Source organism: Armigeres subalbatus, chromosome 2 (assembly GCF_024139115.2).
Source record: "Armigeres subalbatus isolate Guangzhou_Male chromosome 2, GZ_Asu_2, whole genome shotgun sequence".
Taxonomy (NCBI): domain Eukaryota; kingdom Metazoa; phylum Arthropoda; class Insecta; order Diptera; family Culicidae; genus Armigeres; species Armigeres subalbatus.
Window position 1 is genome coordinate 266,995,804 of NC_085140.1, and position 27,037 is coordinate 267,022,840.

General features: G+C 40.4%; 1 protein-coding gene across 6 annotated transcripts in view; it reads left to right on the forward strand.

Annotated features, from left to right (window-relative positions):
* Nucleotides 1-27,037, forward strand: part of LOC134212198 (voltage-dependent calcium channel subunit alpha-2/delta-3) — a 230,429-nt gene that overhangs the window by 21,519 nt on the left and 181,873 nt on the right. For 5 of the 6 annotated variants that reach the window (XR_009979214.1, XM_062689839.1, XM_062689842.1 and 2 more), the window contains exon 2: nucleotides 6,696-7,174. The exons of the other annotated variant lie outside the window; for it this stretch is intronic. Coding sequence is in view for 4 of the 5 variants with exons in the window: in XM_062689839.1 (XP_062545823.1) it covers nucleotides 7,020-7,174 (155 nt within the window). In the remaining variant the exon portion in view is untranslated. The remainder of the gene's footprint in view (nucleotides 1-6,695; nucleotides 7,175-27,037) is intronic. 6 annotated transcript variants of the gene reach the window in all.

The following is a 27,037-nucleotide window of genomic DNA, read 5'->3' on the forward strand; positions in this document are numbered from 1 at the left end:
CCCTTTCAAGAGGCTCAGAAGCCTCCTTCAAGAGGCTCAGAAGCCTCCTTTCAAGAGGCTCAGGAAGCCTCCTTCAAGAGCTCAGGAAGCCTCCTTTCAAGAGGCTCGAAGCCTCCTTTCAAGAGGCTCAGAAGCCTCCTTTCAAGAGGCTCAGAGCCTCCTTTCAAGAGGCTCAGAAGCCTCCTTTCAAGAGGCTGGAAGCCTCCTTTCAAGAGGCTCAGAAGCCTCCTTTCAAGAGGCTCAGAAGCCTCCTTTCCAAGAGGCTCAGAAGCCTCCTTTCAAGAGGCTCGGAAGCCTCCTTCAAGAGGCTCAGAAGCCTCCTTTCAAGAGGCTCAGAAGCCTCCTTTCAAGAGGCTCAAGCCTCCTTTCAAGAGGCTCAAGCCTCCTTTCAAGAGGCTCAGAAGCCTCCTTTCAAGAGGCTCAAAGCCTCCTTTCAAGAGGCCTCAGGAAGCCTCCTTTCAAGAGGCCTCAAAGCCTCCTTTCAGAGGCTCAGGCCTCCTTTCAAGAGGCTCAGGAAGCCTCCTTTCAAGAGCTCAGAGCCTCCTTTCAAGAGGCTCCAGGCCTCCTTTCAAGAGGCCTCAGAAGCCTCCTTTCAAGAGGCTCAGAGCCTCCCTTTCAAGAGGCTCAAGCCTCCTTTCAAGAGGCCTCAGAAGCCTCCTTTCAAGAGGCTCAGAAGCCTCCTTTCAAGAGGCTCAGAGCCTCCTTTCAAGAGGCTCAGAAGCCTCCTTTCAAGAGGCTCAGAGCCTCCTTTCAAGAGGCTCAGAAGCCTCCTTTCAAGAGGCTCAAGCCTCCTTTCAAGAGGCTCAGGAAGCCTCCTTTCAAGAGGCTCAGAGCCTCCTTTCAAGAGGCTCAGGGCCTCCTTTCAAGAGGCTCAGGCCTCCTTTCAAGAGGCTCAGAGCCTCCTTTCAAGAGGCTCGGAAGCCTCCTTTCAAGAGGCTCAGGCCTCCTTTCAAGAGGCTCAGGAAGCCTCCTTTCAAGAGGCTCAAGCCTCCTTTCAAGAGGCCTGGAAGCCTCCTTTCAAGAGGCTCAGAAGCCTCCTTTCAAGAGGCTCAAGCCTCCTTTCAAGAGGCTCAGAAGCCTCCTTTCAAGAGGCTCAGAAGCCTCCTTTCAAGAGGCTCAGAAGCCTCCTTTCAAGAGGCCTGGAAGCCTCCTTTCAAGAGGCTCAGAAGCCTCCTTTCAAGAGGCTCAGAGCCTCCTTTCAAGAGGCTGGAAGCCTCCTTTCAAGAGGCTCAAGCCTCCTTTCAAGAGGCTCGGAAGCCTCCTTTCAAGAGGCTAAGAAGCCTCCTTTCAAGAGGCTTGGAAGCCTCCTTTCAAGAGGCTCGGAAGCCTCCTTTCAAGAGGCTCGGAAGCCTCCTTTCAAGAGGCTCGGAAGCCTCCTTTCAAGAGGCTCGGAAGCCTCCTTTCAAGAGGCTCGGAAGCCTCCTTTCAAAAGGCTCGGAAGCCTCCTTTCAAGAGGCTCGGAAGCCTCTTTTCAAGCGGCTCGGAAGCCTCCTTTCAAGAGGCTCGGAAGCCTCCTTTCAAGAGGCTCGGAAGCCTCCTTTCAAGAGGCTTGGAAGCCTCCAAAAGTCTTCAAAGCCTTATAGGAAGCTATATTTAAAAACTAAATTTAAACTCATAAAAATGTTAGACAACTTTTTGGAGAGCCTATATCTCGTTAGTTTTCAGGTCGGTTTTTATATATATCATGAGTTATGCTTATTTGAACTTATGTCAGTTATTTATTTATTTATTTATTATCAGATGTTACGAATACGGTCACGTTTCGGACTCTTAACCAGTAAACTCGTTATTTGCTTTGAGTAGGCTTTAAGCTGAAATAGTTATTTATTGTAATTTCTTTCTGCATGATTAATTTTAAGCTAACTTACATTTCTTGTCTTCTACGTTAACTGTCCATCTTTTTGTAACAAAGATAATTCGTGGTAACATGGTTCCAGTTAGCTCGAAGAGTTGACTTCACTTCGACCGAACTGGCTGGCACACTATATTCGACCTAAGAAGGAGGAAATGGTTAGGTGTGAGCGCTTCACTCTCTGCGGAATCCAAGGGTAGACCGCTCCCATATACCTCCCATATGAGGAGCATAAGGCGGATTCATCTTCCACTGTGTGGCTGCGTTTGTGAAGGTTGAAGCCAACTTTTGATTCAGCTTTCGAATTTCTTCGCGCAACTCCTTTCTTGCTTTTTGAAAATTTAGTCCTTGATCAGAGTAGATCTCCAACGGTGCACCACGTCGAGCTATAAACTGCCGGATCTCCAAACTTCTTGGACAAGAATTTTTCCGTGTATCACAAAGTTAGCTACCAATCCAAGTGGGTCGGAAATACTCATCACCAAGCTCAACAACTCTCTTTTGATGGGATACGTATTCCCGTCCAGCAATCTCTTCAGGTTTTTGCGGAACTGTATTGCGAACGTAAAGATGTCTTCCTGCGGGAACCAACTTAACCCCAACACTCTCTCAGTCCCAACATCCTTCCCCATTACGAAATTTTTTGGAGTTTCTGACGGTTTTTTGGACAAACGGTTGGACAAACAACGTCGGAGTTCAAACCCGGCGTGTTGATGTAACGTTTTGACTTCTCTTGCAAGCTCCACTACTTCGTAGACGCTATCGACATTATCGAGATAGTCGTCCACATAGTGGTTCTCCAAAACCGCGGTTGCAGCTCGAGAAAACTCTCTGGTCAATTTAATCGCATTGCGATTCTTCGCAAACTGCGCAGAACTTGGGGAGCACGTAGCTCCAAATATGGCAACGTCCATAACAATCACTTCCGTTTGCTGTGACGGATTGTTCCGCCACACAAATCGTAGTGCCTGACGATCCTCCGGTCTGATAACCACTTGGTGGATCATCTCCTTGATATCCGCATTGATGGCCACCTCTCTCTGTCTGAATCGACAGAAAATCCGGTCCTTTTAGCAGAACGGAATTCAGCGAAACTCCTTTTACCGTTCTGCAGCGTCCCATACTATTCAAATCTTTTCCGGCTTTTTAGGGTTGACTACCACACCCAGTGGTAGATACCATGTCTGATTTTGCACGGTCTCTTTCAACTCCCGTTCGGTTTCAGCCGGTCGATCTCCTCCTGGATGTCCTGGAGATTCGGAGCCGGAAGTCGTATGTCCTGCGCGCGTGCTCCTAGGTTCATTTCCATACCGCCACCGTTGTCTGCCACATCGCCATCCGGGTGTTCTTCGCAGTGCTGCCGCCACCTTTGCACAGTGGCGGGCCATCATACAAATCCTGGACAAAACCTGAGATTGCGTTCAAAACTTCACCACATGGTAATTTTGAAACGTTGAATTCATATTGAGGTTAAAATGGTTATCCGACATGCTTTATGTTATCCAAGGGCTTCCTAGCCCTAGGTCCTAGGATCTAGAGCAAAAGCAGCGTCCTCATTCTAACATTGCACCAGTAAATTTCCCGCTTTGGCGCAGCTATGCGCAATTCACCACATTAACCACCGGAAAGTAGACAAAAAATAGATTAGATTTAGATTTAGCCAAATTTCATTTTCCATACATATTTGTTCTGGAGACACTTTACGGAATGTACTTAAATTTTTTTTTTTGAGGTTTTGTCCGGCTTTCCGCCACTGTACTTTGGATCACCTCACGCTCGTTCGTAAGAAGGTTCCCGTTCATGTCCTTACACATATCGGACTGTGGCACGTTGCCCTTGCGTGAACGGTTCAACTTCTCATAGAACTTTCGTGTGTTACTAGCGCGGTACAGTTGCTCCGTCTCTTCACGGTTTCGATATTCCTGTTGGCGCTTTTTCCTCCGAAAAATGGAGTTTTTTCCGTTCCGCGAACGTTTGTATAGTGTCTCGTTCGTCCTCGTGCGGTGTTGCAGCAATCTCGCCCATGCTGCATTCTTCTCCTCAACTAACTGCTCACATTCGCCGTCATACAAGTCGTTTCTCTGATCCGGGGTGCCTAACGCAGCGGTTGCGGTGCTTCCAAATGGCGGATCGAATATCTCTTCAGCCATCTTCAAGAGACGCTGCGCCTAACTGCTCTTCCGTTGGGAGTGCCACTTCCAGCTGCTGCGCGTATTCTTGGGCTAGTCTACCGTCTTGTAGCAGCTCAATGTTTAGCCGTGGCGGACGACTCCGACGCGTGTTGTACACCGTCGAAAGTTTTGAGCGCAGACATACTGCAACGAGGTAGTGGTCGGATTCAATATTCGCACTGCGGTAAGTACGTACGTTCGTGATGTCGGAGAAGAATTTACCGTCGATTAGAACTTGGTCGATTTGGTTTTCCGTTACTTGATTAGGTGATTTCCATGTGGCCTTGTGGATATTCTTGCCGGGGAAGAAAGTGCTTCAGACTACCATTCCTGCTGCAAAGTTTATGCATTGTTGGCCGTTGTCGTTTGAGACGGTATGCAGACTATCCCGTCCGATGACCGGTCTATACATTTCTTCCTTTACTACCTGAGCGTTCATGTCCCCGATGACGATTTTGACGTCTCCATAATATATCTGATCCAGCTGTGCATAGAACGCTTTATTCTCGTCGTCGGGTCTCCCTTCGTGTGGGCAGTGCACGTTGATGATGCTATAGTTGAAGTAACGGTATTTTATCCTCAGCTTGCACATCCTTGCGTTGATTGGCTGCCACCCAATCACGCGTTGGCGCATCTTTCCCAGCACTATGAAGCCGGTTCCCAGCTCGTTGGTAGTATCACAGCTTGATAGAAGGTAGCCGCTCGATTCCCGCTTTTCCACACTTTCTGTCCTGTCCAGTAGATTTCCTACAGCGCTACGATGTCAAAGTTGCTGGGATGTAATTAATCGTAGATTATCCTGTCGATATTTGCGAAACCTAGCAACTTCCAGTTCCATGTTTCCAATCGTTATTAATCTGTGGTTTTACAGGCGGCTTATTGGGCCTGCGAAAACCTCCTGTCTCGTCGAAGAGCCGTCGTGTCAGATCTGTTTAGTGTTCTACCGGCAGCGGCATGCGGTTGCTTTTACATTCATTCAGCTTTTTATAGAAGTTTAACATAGCACACTGTCAAACAATATCACACAACATCCTAGGCAGGCGCAACAACTGACACACCCTAATTTTGTCACGCTGTTCATGTACAAGCCCTAATATACACATAAAAATAGAGAAAATTTCAATTTTCACAACACTACTTCAATGCCTTCTACTTATTGGCATTGTATCCCCCACTGGGACATTGCCACCTCGCAGCTTGTGTTCTTTAAGCACTTCCGCAGTTATTAACTGCGAGGCTTTTCAGCCAAGTTTACATTTTTGCATTTGTATATTCATTATAAAAGTAATGAAATCCAAGGAAATCGAGACAATTTCCAACCCGAAAGTTTCCTAGACACAAGACTAAGGAAGGCCCCTACCTAGGGCAGTTCAAATTTCAAAAATGTTCGAAAATTCCAACTCCCATATGTCTATTAGCATCATTTTGACAATAAAGGAGTCCTGGCAAAATTTCAGGCAATTTGGTGGCCATTTAGGGGTGGCGCGAAGTCAATTTATGTTTATATGGAAATTTGTATGGGAAAAACTTAAAATTTATTCAAGTTCCCTACAACTGTCAAATCGTGATGAATTCAAATAAACATCCCCAACCTTCCTTTTTGGAATCTATATGAATGAGACCTCCGGATAACACATAAGTTATGAGTGGATTGAACGGTTCTATTGACAGTGTGAATATGAGATAAATGGCTAAAATGATGTAATTAGCCTTAACGTAGCAGTGGAAATATAAATCAAAATTAATGAGTTACCCACTGGTTGAGCTCCAATAGATTCCAAAAATGGAGGTTGGGGATATTTATTTGCATTCATCACGATTTGACAGTTGTAGGGAGACTTGAATAAATTTTAAGTTTTCCCCATACAAATTTTCATATAAACATAAATTGACTTCGCGCCAACCCTAAATGGCCACAGAATTGCCTGAAATTTTGCCAGGACTCCTATATTATCAAAATGATGCTAATAGACATATGGGAGTTGGAATTTTAGAACATTTTTGAAATTTGAACTGCCCTACCCCTACACATACTTCAATACTCTGGCGGACCTGTACTATCATAATTCAGGATTTTATTGGAATATAATGTTGTTTCAATGGGCCTTACTCATGATGTATTGATCACTGGGCTTAGTATCTAAAAAATGTTCCGAATATTTGTGGATTTAATATATAGATGGCAAATAAAAATAAATATACCATGCGTCTCCTTCGCTTAGTTTTAGCTTTTTTAGGAAATATACCTAAACTGAAATAAACTGATTTCCTGAAAAAAAAAAACATTTACTGGGACATAAACATGCCAGATTGTCGCAATCAATTATATTTCCGTATCATATGTATGTAAAATATGTAAATGGCTTCAACGGATTGAAGAAAAAATACAACCCCTCCTGTTAGAAATATCGAAGATCATTCTATTGAAACCATATCATAATGGTCTTTGAGATTCTTTATGATTTTTATTAACTGGCATGGTAATCAAATAGTTCGAGGTTACCATTCTCATTTTTTAAATCGATTAGTCGTGGTTCTCAAGCTTCGATATACTTCGTTCCAACTTCCGGCTGAGAAAGGTTGACATACGTATGCCAGTGATTTCGTTCCGCGCTTCAGTACTGATGGTGTGATTTATATTTAAATTGAATATTTTTATTGATACACACAAGAAATGGGAAAACACCGACCCGTCGTAAAATGATTCCGCCTGTGCAAGCCTGACTCGCTGGAGTGCTGCTATACTATTTGACGAGTGAGCGTTATCCAAAAAAGAAAGAACCCTAACAAGTACAAAAGGAACAACAAGAAGAGAAGTTTATCGAGCGTGTGGAATATATACCAACCATAAAACAAGTAGATAAATAAATCATAAAAAGCGAGATCCTCGCCAAGAATACGAAACCTCGGAAAAACAGTGCCAAAACAGCGCCGCATATCGAATACCCATCATCATCATCCACCAGCGAGGAGTGCAACGAACAGAAACAACGACGATGATGGATCCCCCGAGGAAGCGAAGCCTTGTAACGGGGGATCATCGTCGAATTCGTTTGTTGACTGGGATAATGGCGTTTGTCTTTCTGACGATGCTGGCGACAAGCGTGGTGACGGTGGTAGCCGATCCGGATGAGGACATTCCGCACAACGAGTAAGTACCCAACCCATTGCTAGTTCTATATCTTTATATCAATGTATGTGCGCCACAACACACCGAGGCCACTAGATTTGTCTTCTTGTAACAAATCGTTTCATCATGTTCAAGTTCAAAGCACATAGAGCTCAACTTGCTATAGCGAATGACCTTTCTATCACAGACAAACAGACATAACACTCGTAAAATTTCCATCGTTCACTGATTTGCTGGTCAATTTAAATAATCATTAGTTGGTCAATCGATCACACGTGGCGCGCGCATCGTTTTTGCTCGAGTTTGACGTTTGCTCACTATCGCCATCTGGTTCGTGATTTGCCCAACTAACTGAAATCAACAGATGTCGTTAGTGTTTGAACGACGATGAATTTGATGAGTAAATGTTCAATGTGTTATGTCTGTTTGTCTGTGTTTCTATTGAACCATATTTTGCATAAATTTTCTTAATACTTAATCCATTTTTGAAACTACAATTCTGATCAATTTGATTCAATACTGATCTTTCTTTTTCTATGGCTTTACATTCCAACTGGAACTGGCCTGTTTGACGACTTAGTTCTATTAGAATTTCAACAGTCATTAATTGAAAGCTTTTCTATGCCTGCCACTGCATGATTATGTTCATATCTTGTGTGGCAATGAATACACTATGCCCAGTGTGTCGAGAATATTTCCCACCGGAAAACATCCTAGACCGGACCGAGAATCGAACTCGCCATCTCCGGATTGGCAATCCTAACTGGTTAACTGGAGACCCATAATATTCATATTTCGCGTATGATACTCTTTCTTGATTTCTACTTAGATCTCTAATTTCTGACAAATAATAATATAGTAAACAGATTAAAATTTTATTCATTGTAAATTTTCAAACAGATCGAGCGTATTGTTTAACAGGTTCTTTACTCCTGCAGATTGCAATAATTTCAATTCCATTCATTACGGTCTCTATGCAATGGAATGATTCATTCACAATTCTAGAATGGCTTTGCAAAATCCGATCGATATTCAATTAATTCAGAGCCAAGAATTTATGCAATCATTAATAAAAGTTAGATGCAATTGGGCCCATTATAAGCAAAAATGAAGAACGACAAAACTTCCAACAGCTTGAGTTTCGCAAGTATCCTCATCCTGCCTCATTTGGGTGACGATGATGATGCTGCTGCTGCCGCCGCCTGTGTGTGTAATGCATTTACTCGTCCCCAGAAGGTAAAGAGACTCCATGAAGCGTCGGTTGCCACTACCGCAAAGAGCCCTTCTGCAGGCAACAAGCGCTTCTGCTGGGTAGGTACAAGTTGGCAACGTGTTTTACCATCTTTGAATTTCGGGTGGCGAAAGGGTGACGACGACGCTGCCGCCTGCTTTTGGAAATGCTGGTGTTTTCTCTCCTGGTGAAGACAACGATGACGACGACGACGACTCCAACGAGGATGGTTGAGTGGCCCCATTTCGCATCTACCTTTTCTTCTATAATAGACCAGAGCAGATGTCAGTCAGTAGTTTACGGTAGCAGAAGCAGTCGGTAGTAGCATCATCAGGGCGAGTATCTTACAAAACCGTGAAGTAAGAAGTTTGAAGTGGTTGGATAATGAATTCTGTGTAGTTGAGGACGATAATTTCTGAATGAAGCGGTCTACTTTGAGATGAAAAATATAACTGATAAGGCGTGGTCAAAATAGAAGTTCTGACGGAGTCAAATTTCGGTGATCTTATGGCTGTGTATAAGATTCAATGATAAATCAATATTGGTTCATGATTTGTTAAAAATAATTTGGTTGAAGTATTTGGCAAGAGTTCGCAGTAGAAGAAACTGTAAAGGTGTTAAAATCGATACTATCATAAATAAGACCATATTTTGTAGTAAGAATTATGACCTAACAGATTTGAACAATATTTTAATGCGATTTCGCAACATTATTTCCAATTTTGACAACAAATTTGTACATATTTTTTTCAATATTTCGAGATTTTAATCTTTTTCAATTTTAGATGGTAAAAGTTGTCGGCTCTGTCCCAGTTTAGGGATGTAATGCCAATAAGAAGAAGAAGATATCTCTTCTTACGTCTTATTTCTCACTATTAGTTTTAGTTTTCAATTTTCAATTGTCACATTATACTTCTGGTTTCCCATTTTTACATTTTGCATCTCAATTCTCACTTCTTACTGCCCACTTCTCGCTTCTAATTTTTCACATTGCACTTCTTGCTTCTCATTTTGCATTTCTTACTAACCCCTTTTCTCTTCTCATTTCTCATTTTTCGTTTACCATTCATTTCTCACTTCGCATCATTCTTTTTTCTCACTTTTCGCTTTTTTCCTACTTTTTAAATAATAATGCAATTATTTAGGGCATACGTCCGTATCAAATTATGTTTCCTACAGTGAAGCATATCATGAATCTCCTCATTTGATACTTACTGCTCACTTCATCTGCTCTTTGATGAGCCTATCCTCGATCCTGAGCCAATCGCTTCCAGTCGCCTGAACATTCAGCGGCCTCAGATACTTTTAAACCCTCTAATGCCCAAGACCACCTTTACATGGGGTACTTTGAGTGTTTTTTTTTGTAATTTTTCAATTGTTTAGATTTCGAAAAGTTTTTGATGTTAATCAATAATTAGTCAATAGTGTTTCACTCCTTTCAATCATTTTAAGTGTACTTGAAAGATTTTTTCTTCGCTGAATTCAAAAATGTATTCAGATTTTTTGTAACACGTAAAGTTTTTGAGAAAGCTTTGCAGAGGTGAGAAACCAAATTTCTATGAAATTACACACTTTTGTGAATTAAATTCCGTTGTTTCATAACAAATATACGTGCACAAAAATCCAACAGCCAATATGTATTCTGCAAGGCCCATGCTACAAAATTCAAACTTTACTTTGAGAATAATGAGAATGAGAATCCAAAATTTTCTATGAAAATACGTACTTTTATGAATTTAAATCCGTTTTTCACAACAAACATACGTGCCAAATAAAATCTAACAATCCATAAGCATTCTATATGGTCATTTCTATGGAATTCATTTTTTATTCTCAAAGCGAAAAACCAAAGTTCAACTAAAAGTAAAAAAAGGCAATAAGTCAGCAATGAATACACTATGAATATGTTGAAAAATCAAAAAAGGAGAATAGGTTCAAGATATTATTTTATTGGATTAAAAACTCCAAAAACGAAATTCTTAAATATCAAAATGTTGTTTTGATGAAATCGCGAATTAAAAAAAATTATTGCCCAAAACGTGTTTAGATCGATTTCGGAAAGCAAAATAGTGATTTTGAGCGAAAACAAAACAAAAAATGGTTTGTAGAGGGTTAACTGCAGAAAGCCATCATGTACTCATGACACTCTTCCGGCATACAAACAACGTTTGCAGGTAGTACATCAATCTCAAATTCTCAAATTTCATCGGCCTTCGCATCTTAACGGCTATTGAATTAGCCCGGGATTGTGAGATGCGTCCGATTTCTGAATCTCGGGCTCATTCAGTAGCCGCTATGTTGCGAAGGTCGACGGAGGTTCTTCGTAGCTTAGTTGTGTAAAAGCACCAGTCTAGCGTACTGAGGGTCGTGGGTTCGAGTCCCATCGAAGGAAAGTGGTTACCACCAAAAAACAGCAGCCAATCGAGCAAGAGGCCTGTCAAGCAGCCAAAACATCGGCTCAAATACTGAAAACGGCTAAATTCGATTTAATACCATTTATGAATAAACAAATTTTGAAAGCATTTTTCTTGTTATCAATAATATATGCAAATCAATGGCAGATTATGAAATGCAATTGCTTCGTTTATTATATTCTATTGTGATATGTTGTGAACACATTGCAAAGCGGTATGTAAAATTTTACCTGGAAAAATCATTTCTTCCTTGTCATGTGTTGTTCTTTATTGAAGAAGATTGGCTGCAGTGTTGGCAGAGTTATATTTTCTATCCGCGTTTCTCTTATCAAGGCCTCTAGTTTGCACCAGTCCAAAAATCGTCGGCGGCGGCGTTTGTCAGCATTTTGGCCAGCGGCGGCGTGATTCGGTGTGGCAATTTTTTGTTACAATCATATTTTTTCAAGTCTTTTTTTGCATTTTTTAAATATATTTTTTGCAATTCCTGATCATAATATGTACCTGGTTTACAGTTGACATTTGAGTGATGAAACGGCCTACTTTTCCATACCAATGAAATCGGTGCTTTAATGAACATTATGCAATTCAAATGGGTTGCATAAAATCCATTATAGCACTCATTTGGGTGCTATAATGAAAAACCAGCATTGGAACAGTAGTTACATGACCACATTTAGCTCAATTAGCTTGGGTGAGTGTTCAAATAGTGTATTCTTCGTGTCACATAATAAATGAAATAATTTAATGGGCATGACATCAAATTCTGCAAAAGCAGGTTTATCTATCGCTTTATGGTCTGTCGAGCATACAATGTGGCACGATAACATGGAATACGTTTGTTTCCAGCAGCAGCATGATATTTTGGCAAGATTGATCATGTGAAGTTAATAAAATTGTACCATTTTGGTACAGATTTATCGTATTCGTTGCAAAACTCGATTTTTTCAGCACTCGTAGTATTTATCCAACTCCAACTCATCTTTTTGCACCTAGTTACACAAACTACTATTTTAGACATTAGGACATTCACGGAAGAATCTTTAAAACTTCACGGGAAATTCTTCAGAGTCTCCGCGAAAAACTGTTCGGAGCTTAATAGAATTTGGATGTTTTTTTTTTCAATTGCTACACGGAGAAAAGTTTGTTAGAATCAACCATACGGATTCTGCAACAATAAAAATATTTATTGTTGATACAACCACAAATCGGGTTGAATTGTAACGTTTTACATTTTTGTTGTTGAAAATTATATATTTGTAAACTGAAAATATTATAAGATTAAAATAATAACTTTAAATAAAAGCTAGTGTTGAAAAAATCGAGCTATCTCTGTACTCAACTCGCGTACATGGAGCATGTTATAAAAGTTCTGCTTTTATAGCATGGCGCTAAATTTAAAATAAGCGGTTTAAATTCGCCATGCTTCTCGGCGCCATGCAAATCATTTGGCGCGATTTTCAAATATTGCATTCTCCTGAAGAATAGTTACAGAGTAGAAAAAAATCATCAAGTAGGCACATTTTCGTTTATTTGTTAAGCTTGTTCTAAATAAAAAAAAGAGAGTGGAATGTTTCTCGCCACAGACTGCCATAAAAAATTCTCCTTTGACCCAAAAATCGCTTGTTTTTATCTCACCGAAACGAAAAGTATGAACCCTGCAAATAATACATCAGAACAACAATATGCATGGTTGTTTTTACTTACGAAATTTCTGCGAAACTACTTTATCGAAAATATGATGACATCATATTTTGTGGGCTTCGTGGCCGTGCGGTTAGCGACGTCAATCGTCTAGACGCATGCGCTATGGAGTGTTGGTCTCGATTCTCGCCCCGGTAAAAAGGAAAGAAACTTTTCGTGACCGAAAAATTCTCCACTGGTCCACTTGGTGTCAGTGGCGTATCCACGGGGGTGGTTTTGGACATACCCCCCCCCCCCAGAGACAACATTTTCGGAAGAATTAAAAAAAAAATGTTCATAAAACCCCAGACCAATTTTCTGGCTACGCCACTGCTGGGTGTTATGTGTCCGTTATCTAATGCTAGGTGTTATCGAGTTAGCTTCATGGCGTAAGAGAGTCATCTACCGTATCCAATAAGTCATAAGAACGAAATATTTATTGTTTAAGTCATACGATGCAGGATTGGAAAAACCAATGAAGTTCGTTTGAATAAAGCAGTGAATCAGTGTTGAAACAACACATTTGAAGATTGAAACCACAATGTTTTCGTTGTTTGAAGCAACAAAGAAACAGTTGTTTCAATCGTACAAGATTCTTCCGCGTGTATAATTAGTAAACTTTTCAAAATTTCCACGGGGAATTTTCCGAAATTTCCACTTAACCTTTTCAGAATTTAAATTTTTATTTTTTATACGAAAACCTGTTTTGTTTTTCGGAATTTTGAACGAATTTCTTTGGATTTCTACGGGACATTCTTTGTTTTGCTCATAGGAAATTCTTCGAAAATTCTTCAGAAAATTACAAAAAAAATTGGAAACGTTTGGCCGAAAATCATTTGACGGAAAGAGATTTCGAGCGAAATGGTAATACATGGTGTAAAATTTTCATTTGGCTAAAGCGACAATCGGCCGAAAATACCGTTTGGTCATTATGGTCGTTTGACAGAAAGGGCCATTTGGCCGAATGGATCAATGGACGACTAAAATGATCCATATGACCAAACGACTTTTTCGCCCAAATGACTAAACGATATTTTCGGTCGTATATTTACTTACTTACTTATGGATCCTGTACACCTCCGGTGGTGCAAAGGGCCGACTTGAAAGATTTCTCGCTTAACTTTTCAAAAGGTCCTAAGTAACATTTTTTTCATGAATTAATTTGAATAGCGCAATGAACAGAACAACATGAAAGCTTTTGATTGCAGTACTCAAATTAATTCATGAAAAAAATGTTACTTAGGTCCTTTTGAAAAGTCAAGCGAGATTTCCATCCTGAGCGTTGCCCGGCTATTGCTTTAACCTGTTGCCAGGTTAGATTTCGGTCGACTTCTTCTATTTCTTTATTGAGGCTTCGCCGCCATGAGCCTCTGGGTCTGCCTCTGCTGCGATGTCTCGCTGGGTTCCAGTCTAATGCTTGCTTACAGATTTCGTTTCCGCCCCTACGTAGAGTGTGGCCGACCCAGCCCCACTTCCGATCCCGAATTTCTGTTGCTATCGGCCTCTGGTGACAACGACGATGGAGCTCGTTGTTTGAGATCCAGCTGTGAGGCCACCATGCTCGAATTATATACTGCAGGCATCTGTTAATGAACACCTGCAGCCGTTGAGTGTTCTCCACTGATACACACCATGTTTCGCTAGCGTATAACAGCACAGATTTCACGTTAGAGTTGAAAATTCGTATTTTGGTGCGTTCACTTATCTGCCTGTTTTTCCAGATATTTCTTAAACTCGCAAAGGCAGCCCTCCCAGACAACCAGAATGCATACATAATAGAATTGTTTTTTTGTTATGCGATGCCTATGCACACAATTTTCATCGCATACCAGTCGCAAAAACGCTTTTTACGTACAAAAGTGGAGGCGATATATGTGTATTTTTTACGCGACGTTGCCCGGCAGTATATGCGATATGTACGATTTTTATGCGAGTTCGTTCGTTATACATTGCGATGTAGTTTGTGATAACAAACTCTGTTTGACAGATAATCCGATTTCATTTGTGTTTATTTGCAGGAATATGCGATGACAACAAATGAAACTGGAGTTAAGTCGTGAAATAGCCTACTATGCGGGAAAATTCATAAATAAACTGATGAGCTTCGCACCTCAATGCGATTTTGATGAAATTTGGATCGGTAAACGATTTTATTCGTACATTCTTATGCGAGGTGTGGTTGTCTGGGCTTGCTTTCTTGATCCGTGCGCCTATGTCGATCTTGGTGCCGCCGTCTGACGCCATTTGGCTATCAAGATATTGGAAGCTTTCAACATTCTCCACTGGTTGCCCGGCTACTGTGAAACTGGAAGGCGTCACCGTGTTTACATCCAACGATTTGGTTTTGTTGACGTTGATGACTAAACCTGCCGAGGAGGAGCGCTCGGCAAGGTCGTTGAGCTTACTCTGCATATCAGAGCACCGTTGCGCGAGGGGTGCAACGTCATCCGCCAATTCGAAGTCGTTTAGGTGCTCCATGGTTATAGGCTGCCATAACAGCCCGCGGCACAATGGTCGGATTCGTCAAATTTCACGACATAAATCGATAACTCAAAAACCATCAATGCTAGAGTTTTGACGTCTTCAGAAGAAATGATCTACAAGAAGAGATCTATTTTTGGTGTAGAAGGTCATTAGGGTGGCCCTTAGGTGAAATTTTTTTGGAAATGTATTTTTTTATCCTTTTGAGTTAGGAGTTCATATAATTCGACAAAGTTGTTTAATTCTAAGCATTTTTGCTTAATAAACATTTATTGTACCTCATATAGGTGATGTTTTATGACAAAACTGCTAAATTTAGATAGGGTGGTCCCGAAAAAAATAGTTTATAGCGTCCACTTTCATCAATTCAGAATATTTTCAAAAACTGTCTTAGCATCGCTTCACGGTCTTTGGATGGCGCATCTTTTGGTTACATAAGATGATTGATAGCTTCATTTTCAAGCATATTATAAGCGTTTTTTCATGAAACAGTGATATTTTTTTGAGCATTCTACTGCAGCTAGTAGCAAATATTAGCAAAAATTTCAATCGTAATTTGAAAGTATACATGCAGGCCCATCAAATCCATGGTATTTCATTTGTCCATGTTTGTCCACTTTTGTTTGATAATCATATTAGTTTTTGTATGAAAAATCAGCTATTCCATGGGAAACACATATACCATATCTCTGATTTCGCAATATTTGGTGGAATCATTCGTTTTCAAAAATAAATAAACTCACTTTTTAATTTTGTCCGATTTCGATCCAGGGTGGTCGAAAAAATCAACATTTTGGAAACCATATTTTTTTAAAACATAATTTACTGGACCAATTATCAATGTTCATGGAATCACATGTAGTATTGGCGACCCTCACTTAGAAAATGTGAAAATGAAATTATTCTGCGAATTAGCCATGAAAAACCAACTTGAATTTTATTATTTTGTATTTCGCCACAAAAGTAGCGCTCTTAAGCATTTATTTCATGAGAACACCTTAAAAATCGTTCCAGTAGTTAAAATGTCAAAATGATTTTTTTGACTTCTTTTCCACACGAGTTAATTTAAATATTTTAGATAAAGAACGATTCTTTGTGGGCTTTGTGGCCTTGCGGTTAGCGCCGTCAATCGTCTAGAGGCATGGACTATGGAGCGTGGGCTCGATTCCCGCCTCGATAAGAAGGAAACTTTTCGCGGTCGAAAAATTCTCCACCGGTCCACTGGGTGTTGCGCGTCCTGTCAGTTCTAAACCAACATTTGAAAAGAGCGTAACAGCCAAAATTTATTCCTTTTGATTCTTCGTCCACATATATAGCTGTATATGTGGACGAAGAATCAGAAGGAATAAATTTTGGCTGTTACGCCCTTTTCAAATGTTGGTCTAGAGTTGTCTAGGTGTTAAGTGTTCAGTCTGTACGACCTCTGGTCAAAGACGGTGTTCTTGTCTTTTATTCTACCAAATATTGTGAAAATCCAAAAGATGATATATATGTTTCACCCTAATTTTTCGTACAAAAATAATACTATCGTCAAACAAAAGTGGACAAACATAGACAAATGAAATACCATGGATTTGATGGGCCTTCATGTATACTTTCAGATTACGATTGAAATTTTTGCTAATATTTGCTACTAGCTCCAGTAGAACGCTCTGGAAAATATCACTTTTTCATGAAAAAACGCTTATAATATGCTTTAAAATGAAGCTATCAACCATCTTCTGTAACCAAAAGATGCGCTATCCAAAGACCGTGAAGCGATGCTAAGACAGTTTTTTAAAATATTCTGAATTGATGAAAGTGGAAGCTAAAAACTATTTTTTTCGGGACCACCCTATCTAAATTTAGCATTTTTGTCATAAAACATCAACTATATGAGATAAAATAAATGTTTATTAAGCAAAAATGCTTAGAATTAAATTCTCTACAACTTTGTAGAATTACATGAACTCCTAACTCAAAAGGGTAAAAAAATACATTTCCAAAAAAAATTTCACCGAAGGGCCACCCTAATGACAACTTACACCAAAAATAGATCTCTTCTTGTAGATCATTTCTTCTGAAGACGTCAAAACTCTAGCACTGATGGTTTTTGAGTTATCGATTTACGTCGTGAAATTTGACGAATCCGACCATTGTGCGAGGTTTGGTTCACGGTCAATCGCATCTACCAGAATCTCATCGATTACGATGAGGAACAGTAACGGTGATAGAATACATCCTTGCCTCACACCAGCTACGACCCGGATAGGGTCGGACAGGACCCCATTGTGCAGCACTCTACACGAAAAGGCCTCGTACTGTGCTTCGATGAGGCCGATGATTTTCTCAGGGACCCCCTTGCGTCTCAGGGCGCCCCACATATTCTCGTGATTGAGACGGTCGAAAGCTTTTTCGTAGTCAATGAATACCAAGTAAAGGGATTTTTGGAATTCGTTGACCCGCTCCAAAATGATGCGGAGCGTGACAATATGGTACACACAGGATCTTCCGGCACGGAATCAGGCTTGCTGCCTCCGGAGAGTCGCATCGATCTTCTCCTGAATCCGGGCTGGGATAATTTTGCACAGAACTTTGAGAACGGTACACAGCAACATAATGCCTCGCCAGTTATCGCATACAGTCAGGTCACCCTTTTTGGGCACCTTCACTAAGATACCTTGCATCCAGTCGACCGGGAAAGTTGCGGTGTCCCAGATATTACGAAATAAACGATGCAGTAGTTGAGCGGATGTCATGGGGTCAGCTTTGAGCATCTCGGCTGATATGCGGTCGACCCCTGGGGCTTTATTCGATTTCATGCTTTGGATGGCTGTTTGAATCTCTAGCAATGATGGAGCTTCGGTATTGACGCGTGTTATACTTCGGATCCTAGGCAGATCATGCCGAGGTGGTGATGGCCTAGCTGGCACTTGAAAAAGTTGTTCGAAGTGCTCGAACCAGCGTTTCAGCTGGCCAGTTGGGTCGGTCAATAACTGATCATTCGCGTCTTTCACAGGCATCGTTGCATTCATCTTCGCCCCGCTTAAGCGTCGTGAGATATCGTAGAGGAGGCGAATGTCCCCGGTTGCGGCGGCTCTCTCTCCTTCGTCGGCCAGAGAGTCTGCCCACGCTCGCTTGTCCCGTCGACATGAGCGTTTTACTTCCTTCTCAAGAGCCGTGTATCGTTGACGGGCTAAGACTTTGGCTCCTCTGGTTTTCGATCGCTCTATCGCGGCTTTGGCTTCTCTTCGCTCCTCTATCTTCCTCCAGGTCTCATCGGTGATCCATTGTTTTCTCTGGGTGTGTAGTTCGCCCAGATTGTTCTCGCTGGTGGCGATAAAGGCATTCTTGATGGCGGTCCATTGGTCTTCCACGCTGCCACCTTCCGGAATATCTGCAGCACGCGTCTCCATCTTCAATGGGGTACGGGGTCAATTTTCGGCATAGCATCGATTTTTGTCATATTCTACAAAACCAACGGAATTTGGTCACTTTTTGGCTTGCAATAAGCCTGTTTGATTCTAGATAAAATATGAATGGTCATATACTGTATATTCGTATCACAGACAAATGGACGCAACACAGATTTCCTAAAATGATCATAAAAGTACTATTAGCTTCTGGCGTTGAAAATTCACGAGTAGAATTTATTAAACCAACAAAGAAGCGCAGAACAGATTCAATTAGCGTCATATTGTGACATCAACGAAAGGGAGATTCATTTATTTGATATTTCATTAAGATTTCTTTCATAATTATAAAAAGGTATTGTGCCAAAGAGTTATTCACACCTGAGACGAGACCTGCAAAGACGGCTTCTTTTTCCTTGTTTTGACACTTGTTCTTCTTTTCATCACAGTTGATCATCGATTCTCAACTGTTTCCTTGAGTGTTTCACCTAAATCCCGGGTAGAATCTTCTGAGCGCAATAAAAGTCTTTGCAATTTACGGATTTATAATCTTATTTTTAAAGAGATTTTCCTATCGGGAATAAAACACGTATTCATAACTGTGCAATATTAAGCTGTCCGGCTATTCTAGAATACTTTTCAAAGTGAAAAAGTACTCGTAAAACAAAATCATTCGGAATACTTTTTGAGGGATACCAATACTTTCACACAAAAAGGTGCTGGTTGCATCTGACAATTCGTGACAGCGCTTGATGGTTGCAGATGAAGTTACATTTTTTCCTCTTTGCAAGTCCCGTCCCAGATTCACACTACTCATCCAACACGTTATGACACGTTATGGTTAAATCTATAATTTGCTCCTATAATGTAGTAATGTCAAAATTTTAACTTTTGAACAACTTCTCTTCTCACTGCGTAACGCTTTTTATATGATAGATGATTTTTTCTTGAATTTTGCGCAACGTTAACGCATAACCCTTTCACTTAAAATGTTATGTAAATTGTGTTCGTCACCAAATTCAATTAAAGTGGCATTATTTAGTAACTCAGATTAAAATTTAAAAATAAGAAGTTTTCCAAAACACCTGATTAATCCCCTTAGCGGTAATGTTGTCTTTCTCGTACATTATAAGAAAATGTATTTTGGCCATAACTTTTGAGCCCATAGTCCGATCTAGCCTATTTTTAATAGGGAACAATAGACCAACGTTCTCTAACGAATGAAACTTGTTGGGATTAAATCGGTTTAGAATAAGTGCTTGAAAAAGAGTTAAGACTATTTTTGCTCACACACATACAGACATTCACACACGTACACACGGACATCATCTCAATTCTTCGAACTTAGTCGATCTGTATACAACACTATTAGTGTTTGGGCTTTTTTCAATGCTTTCAGAGCGATCATATAGCTTCTACGTATACTTAGTACACGAGAGAGACAAAAATGGGCAATTTTTTAAATTCATGTATCTTACAAAATGGTGAATTTGGGCAGAATTTTGTTCATGGTCCTCAAAGCTTAAGAGTTTAATAGTGTAGTGCATGATGTTTTACTGCGGGGTATTGCGGGTTATCAAACTGTTTTGTTCGTTAAATATTGCGTAAAATATGCTTTTACAACACTACTAAAAACTAAATTCTGGACGGAGCTATTATTACATTATCAAGCCTATTGCATAGATCTGTTCAAGAGCTTTGTAACGATATATAAATATGTTACTTTTGAGACGAAAACATGGCAAAGCTGTCCGTTTTCCCAAAAAACGTAAAAATATAATTTCTAGGAGGGGCTAGTTTGAACGTCCCCCTTCTTCTTCTTCTTCTTATTGACATTACATCCCCACACTGGGACAGAGCCGCCTCGCAGCTTAGTGTTCATTAAGCACTTACACAGTTATTAACTGCGAGGTTTCTAAGCCAAGTTACCATTTTTGCATTCGTATATCATGAGGCTAACACGATGATACTTTTATGCCCAGGGAAGTCGAGATAATTTCCAATCCGAAAATTGCCTAGACCGGCACCGAGAATCGAACCCAGCCACCCTCAGCATGGTCTTGCTTTGTAGCCGCGCGTCTTACCGCACGACTAAGGAGGGCCCCCAAACGCCCCCCACCCCTCCCTAAAAAATCTAAAAAATGAGAACCGTCCTGATTATAGAAATATAGGTTATTAGCTGTGTATACATCACATTTTACTCACCCAAATCGAAAATTGGCCTTTTGGTAGTTTTGGTCACACCTTTATGTGGGGCTGTCCTATTGTGGAATGTATGAAATTAAGGAGTTAACGAATCAACGCACCATGCGTCTCCATATGCTTGTAGGTATGCTTATAAGTCGAACATGTTCAAAGCTTGTTGACATAAAAAGCAATATATCTCCAAAAGTAATGAAATTACGAACTTGGTGTCTTCGACAAAGTTTTTAAACAGAACTTTTGCTACAACTCTCGCGAAGACATATACCTTGCATGTTGTAAATTGGAAAACATAAATTTTTTAACTCACTTTTAGGAGGATTGATCAGTAAGCTGAATACCTCCAAAAAAGCTCATTAGCTTACTAATAGGGGAAGAGGCCCCAAAACGCCCCCCCGATGCAAAACGCCTTTTGTGGTTTCCCTCATATTTACCGTCATTAATATGTCCGTAACAAAACTAGATCTAAAATTATGTAGGATAGGCGAAGAAAGTTTCAAAATAGTGCATGGGAAGGTCGGAAAACCGAAAATTTCCACATTTTGAAGAAACATCTAACATTTTGGCGAGGCAAAACGCCCTAGTGGCAATAACCTACAAAGTACTTGCGTCTCCACGGACTATCCATACTAGAATGCTGATTCGCCGACGCGTGGTACTTTGTTCCCTAGGAGCCGCCAGCTGAAAGGCGTTTTGCCTCATGAGTTTTCCGGCAACAAAATATCACCACTTTTTTGAAATGTGAATATTATCAATATGATTGAGATTTTTGACAATTTTTGAATGGCATCAACTAGCTATCTTGTTTAACTGATGCATAATGTAAAATACCCATGAATAGCGTTACAAATAAGACAATAGAGCAGTGTTTGCTTAGCTAGGGCATATTGCCCCCCCTTCCCCTAAAATGTCTCGAAGACACCATTACGCTAAATTGCATCATGAAGGTACTATTAAATAAACGGACTTTAAAACGATTTTAGCCACTGTGCATTGTCATGTTTTTAAAATCTATTATTTTTTTCAATTTCTTTATATGATTTTTTTATCACAAAACCTAAGAACATAGCACAGTTATTCTTGAATCAAGACAGCTATTGCCAATGTCACCTCGACTGCCTTCATGAATATCCCAACATACTGGTCCAGCTTAAGTTCAGCTTTGCCTCCAATATTGTCTTCGGGGGCCTTCGGTAAGATGCGCGACTACAAAACAAGACTATGCTGAAGGTGGCTGGGTTCGATTCCTGGTTCGGTCTAGGTTCTAGGAAATTTTCGAGTTGGAAACTTTCTCGACTTCCCTGGGCATAAAAGTATCATCGTATTAGCCTCATGATATTATACGAATCCAAAAATGTCACCTTGGCTTAGAAACCTCGCGTTTGAAAACTGTGGAAGTGCTGAATGAACACTGCGCTGCGAGGAGGCAATGCCCCAGTGGGGATGTAATGCCAATAATAAGAAGAAGAATATTGTTTTTATTCAAGCTTCTTCTTTAGATACTTGTTTCTAGAATTCTTGGTACTTTGCATGGACAAGATCGATTTTTAATTTGCCGACGTTATCGACGAACTTAAGGTGAATGCTTGAAGCCTTTTTTTCGGCACGCCATCGTAATCATCCAAAGTAGATGCTTCTGGTTTGATGTTAGTTCAAGCTTCTCAAAACACATTTCAAACGAGTAAAAATATGGAGCTGCATTTTCAGTTCTCTATACAAACTGCAACAACCGGTACGTGCTCTTGAAACTACGATGTGGAGGGCGACCGGCCATTAAGTCGGCCATCTTTGATACTCTTCCAACCTCGCCTTTAAAGATTGTTTCAAATTTCAACATTCTGCGCTTTCTACATACGCTCCGAGCTTGAATGGTGATGTACGGTGACGTGGAAATTACCCACATACATTGTTTGCCCCCCGGGAGCAGTGTGTTTTGCCGAAAGAAGGGTGCAAAGTTTTGAAGCACTTATGTGTTTTCCCTCGAACAAATATACGAATTCTGCGCCTGGGTGCAGTGCACTATTTCTGAGCGCCCGAGTTTGTCGAGATAATTTAAACAATTTAAACTTCAAAACTATTTAGCAACCGACGTACGGGCTTGCGCCGGAGCCAGTATGCTTGTGGACAACACCAGCGACGACCGACGGCCCCCTTGCTGGAAAAGTTCGGCAAGACGCTTGGTCTGCTGATGTTGCTGTGGTGATAAGTTTTGAAAGATTCAATCTGCGAGCGTTGTGAGCAGTTCTGGGTGGGTGGCAAAGGGTTGGTCATTGACATGGATGCGAGGTTGATTGAAGGGCGTTGTTATGGGTTGAACTTTAGATGTCTGCTGCATTTATGAGTCTACCATTAAGTACATTTTAATCTCTTATATTTGAAATATTTGAAATATTTCAAATTTCTTGTGAGACTGGTGAATCGGTGAATCGGTACGGCATAACACGAAACACGACGTATTATTTTCTACATCTTTTATCTGCTTGAAAATTTAAGCCTAACGAGAGCAAGACTTGGATCAAACAATCTTAAACTATCAGTTCATATTCATAGACTGAAAAAAAACTCTATGAGTAACCCAGAAAAAAAATCGGAAGCTCGAAGACTTGAACTATAAAACATTTTCTAAAAATTAATATAAAATGAGCAAAAACCATACCGGGCTTCACCCTATTTTAGTTTACAATATTTGCTTGGGCTAATCTGACCTTTGCATAAATGTGCGGAACGTCGAGAATCGTTGGAGGCGTGGAGAACGCTGTATTTTTGAAATCGAATCTTACCGAATGTATGAGAAAGGAGCGACGGTGCACTGCTTCACTAACTATATCACTATAGATCACAATCGATCAAAATTAAACCGCGTAAAAATCAACCTTCGTGAAACCTCCAAAATATTATATAAGTGCTGCAGTGCAGATTAGTCCTCGGGGGTCCTCGTCTCGGGGGTCGGGGTCTTTGGATTTTCTTATCCAAGTAATACTTTGTGACAAAATCCTTATATTCTGTGTCCACATTTTCCCTCATCTTATCTGGATTTCTCCAATGTCATTGTGTATTAAATTTGCAATAACGATAGCCTTCTACGAAGACATACTTTGGGGAGTAATACTCAACGGCACGCTCCTAAATGTGTCTACCTTCTGTTCTTTCCACCTTTTGTCCCCAACCAACACACTTTAGGATGTTTACCATCATCATGAAGTTACATGTCATGTACTTTACGTGTAACCTATTTCATTAGCGGCATCCAGCCACGATAATGACATTGATCTGCCAAGTGCTCCCTCATCGACGTTATTCACGCCTTTTACAGCGAGCGCGCAGCGGTGGGGGTTGCTTCTTGGCTAATCCTCCACTGAAACCATCCAGCAATAGCATTTATCCAATAACTGCCAAATGGCACCCAACGCTGGTGAACTTCGGTTTCCCAGAATCGGGGACGGTTGGGATCCTTCCGAAGAAGCCAGCGCGAAAATTTCCCGGCGAAACGATAACAATGTAGTAATATCTGTCAATCTGCGGCAGGAAGTGGTGTATCCGAGCGCGTGTGTATACTGAAATTCCTTCTTATTTAAATACCTGCATAAATTTTGTCGTCCTCGTCTCGTCGTCAGTATCGAGACTGGAGATTTTGTGCCACATTTCCACTTGTTTCCCCAGTGGAATCGTACGCTACTGTATCGGCCGTCAACGCTTTGCGTATAGCGCATAAGCCAATCGACGAAGTTTGGAATTCTTCGATGTGGCATCTCACTCTCTCACTCCCCCTCTTTATGGTATGTGGGAGTAAATCGAGCTAACATATTCTATCATTCTAGTCTCCGGTTAGGTGATATCGATTCTATATTGCCGCATATGTACCGAAACATTTATGCATCCGAGAGGAGGATACTGGAAGCAGCTACCACATGACGCCTAAAGTTGTTAGGCATTTCAACACCTCCACGATGGTTTGATAAATCAGCAGTACTAAAATTCAATAGAAGTATGTACAATAGTTTCACGGTTCGTAGCATGATACTGTGAGCTTATTATTGTAAAATTTTGGTGTTGCACTGATACCGTGTTTAATAGATTCACAATTATTTACAAGTGTATAATGAATCCGGCTCCTTCATGCTGTTATAAGTACTTGAACTTATTTAAACAATCTTATCACACCTACGAACGTCAGTGGAGCTCTCATCGTTGCTGGTGCAGAAAAGTTCGAAGACACATCTTCCGTATACGTCAAGATTATGGATAACTGGCACTGAGCTTGCGAGGAATGCGTGGACTCGCTCTTCTGCTCAAGGGCGGCGATGGCGTATGGAGAACGCGGGCGGCCATGTGTTTGCCGTTTGGAAGACATATTGGAAATACTTCTTGTTCGCTGAAATGTTTCTCATCGTTTACCATACCGACACATTCGATCAGTGTAACAATTTCTGGAAGTGCGGAACGATGTTACAGCGTTGGTTCACAATATTTAAATGTGACTTGAATTTGTAGCGTTGAAAAATGTTAAAAGATAAATAGGATAGCTGTTCCGCTCATCCGTCCAGTAGCTTCCACATTTATCCTAGAATAAAACATTCAGGAAAGAACAGCGAGTGAACTTAACTTGCTCTTAATTGTGGGAATCTTTTTAGCAGAACGGATTACGTTTATTCTGGATTACGGATTTCATTTATTCCTTTCTTTTTTTCTTTTGATATTTGTAGCCTCCAGAAACTGTGGTGTTAAACGGGACGAAAAACTCTTGCAGGTTTGTGCTGTTTCCAAAACAAGGGGTCAGATTTTTTTTATAAATCTTTTTGAAGGAACCCTTAACCTTTTATGTTAACCTTTTGTGAATAAGGTGTAGCACAAACTTTTGAAAATCCAAACAAGAGAGCTTGTTGTTCCCCTTTGAGTTTTCTACGACACCATATTCAATTAATTCCTAGTCATCGACATTCACATTTTTTCAGCGCAGAAATGCTGAAAAAATAAGATAAATTGATGTCTATGAAGATACGAGAGTGCATTACACGTTTATTAATAAAAGGATTCTGAACGATCCCACATTAATATTTATTAAATCGAGAATTTTGTTCCTTATCATAGAATAAATCCTCAAGACTTGTACAATCTTATTCCCGTATAAATTGAATTGAATCGGATTCTATAGGTTATTCAATGTTTTCAGTACCGCCATCGGGGGTGACAATGGGTCTGGGGGTGAGAATGGGTCATCGCTCTCACCGACAGCCTGGAGGTCGGATAGCAAAATCGTTCAAAAAGGTCTATTATATTCTAGTCTTCTTACCCTCAGATACATTCAATCTATTCTACAAGCATTCTAAGTACTTGAAACAGTGATCCATTCTCACCCCCATTTGACCCATTGTCACCCCCCGACGACGGTAGGTTATGTGGACTTCCTCTTATCTTTGGTCCATAACTTTGTCCCTTGTTGATATTACGCCCACATTTGGATACTAATGGAAAGTTAGACGAATAACCTTAGTACTAGCGAAGAAAAAGCTAGGGTGGATGTACCAGTTTTGGCTTACATGGCTTACATTGGCTTACATGGCGGATTATTCAATAAGTTGAAAAAAAAACATAATTAAGCAATTTTGTTGTTGTTGAAAATATAATTTTTGTTCAAATAATCTTAATTCCAGTAAAATAAAAGTTTAGAAAATATACCGTTGGGTTGTGACCACCGTTAGAGGTGTGCGTCGATTCGTAAATCGCCGGCGGCTGCGTTTGTCATAATTTTGATCGGCGGCATGAGTCGGCAAACAAATGAGTATTTCTCAGATTTTTTCATAATTTTCACGGGAAACTGTTCTACATTTTTAGGGGAAATGATTCGGATATTTTTCGGAGTTTCTACAGAAATATTTTCGAAATATCCGTGGAAAAGGAGCGTTCACGAGAAATTCTTTAAAGTTTTTACCAGAAATTCTTTAGAATGTCTAAAAAAGTCCTAATTTCTATGGAAAATTGTTCGGAGTTTCCGATATAGGTTTTTCTAAAATTCCACTATTTTTATCAGAACTTCTACGAGAAATGTTTAAGTTTCAGTAAAACTGCTTCCAACGGAATTTCAACTGGATTTTTGTTTCGAAATTTCGTTAGGACGTTAGGCTGAAAATGTCATTTGCCATATGGTCATATGGATAAAAATTTTACCTCGTTCTGCTAAATGGCCCTTTCTGTTAAATGGGCATTTCGACCAACCGGACTTTTTGAGATAGATGAACTATTCGGCCTTCTCTTTCAGAAATAAAAATGAGCAGTACGGCCAAACTACACTTTCCGCCGTATAACCATTTCGGTCGAATGACATTTTCGGCCAAATGGCTCTTTTTACTTGTCATAAGACGAGTTTGTACTATTCCATTTAATTACCCTACTTTATTGAACCTTTGACAGATACGTATTTCGCCTCAACAGTAAGGCCGTCTTCAGTGTCTCGTACTTGACTCGACTTGAAGAAAATGATCGCAGC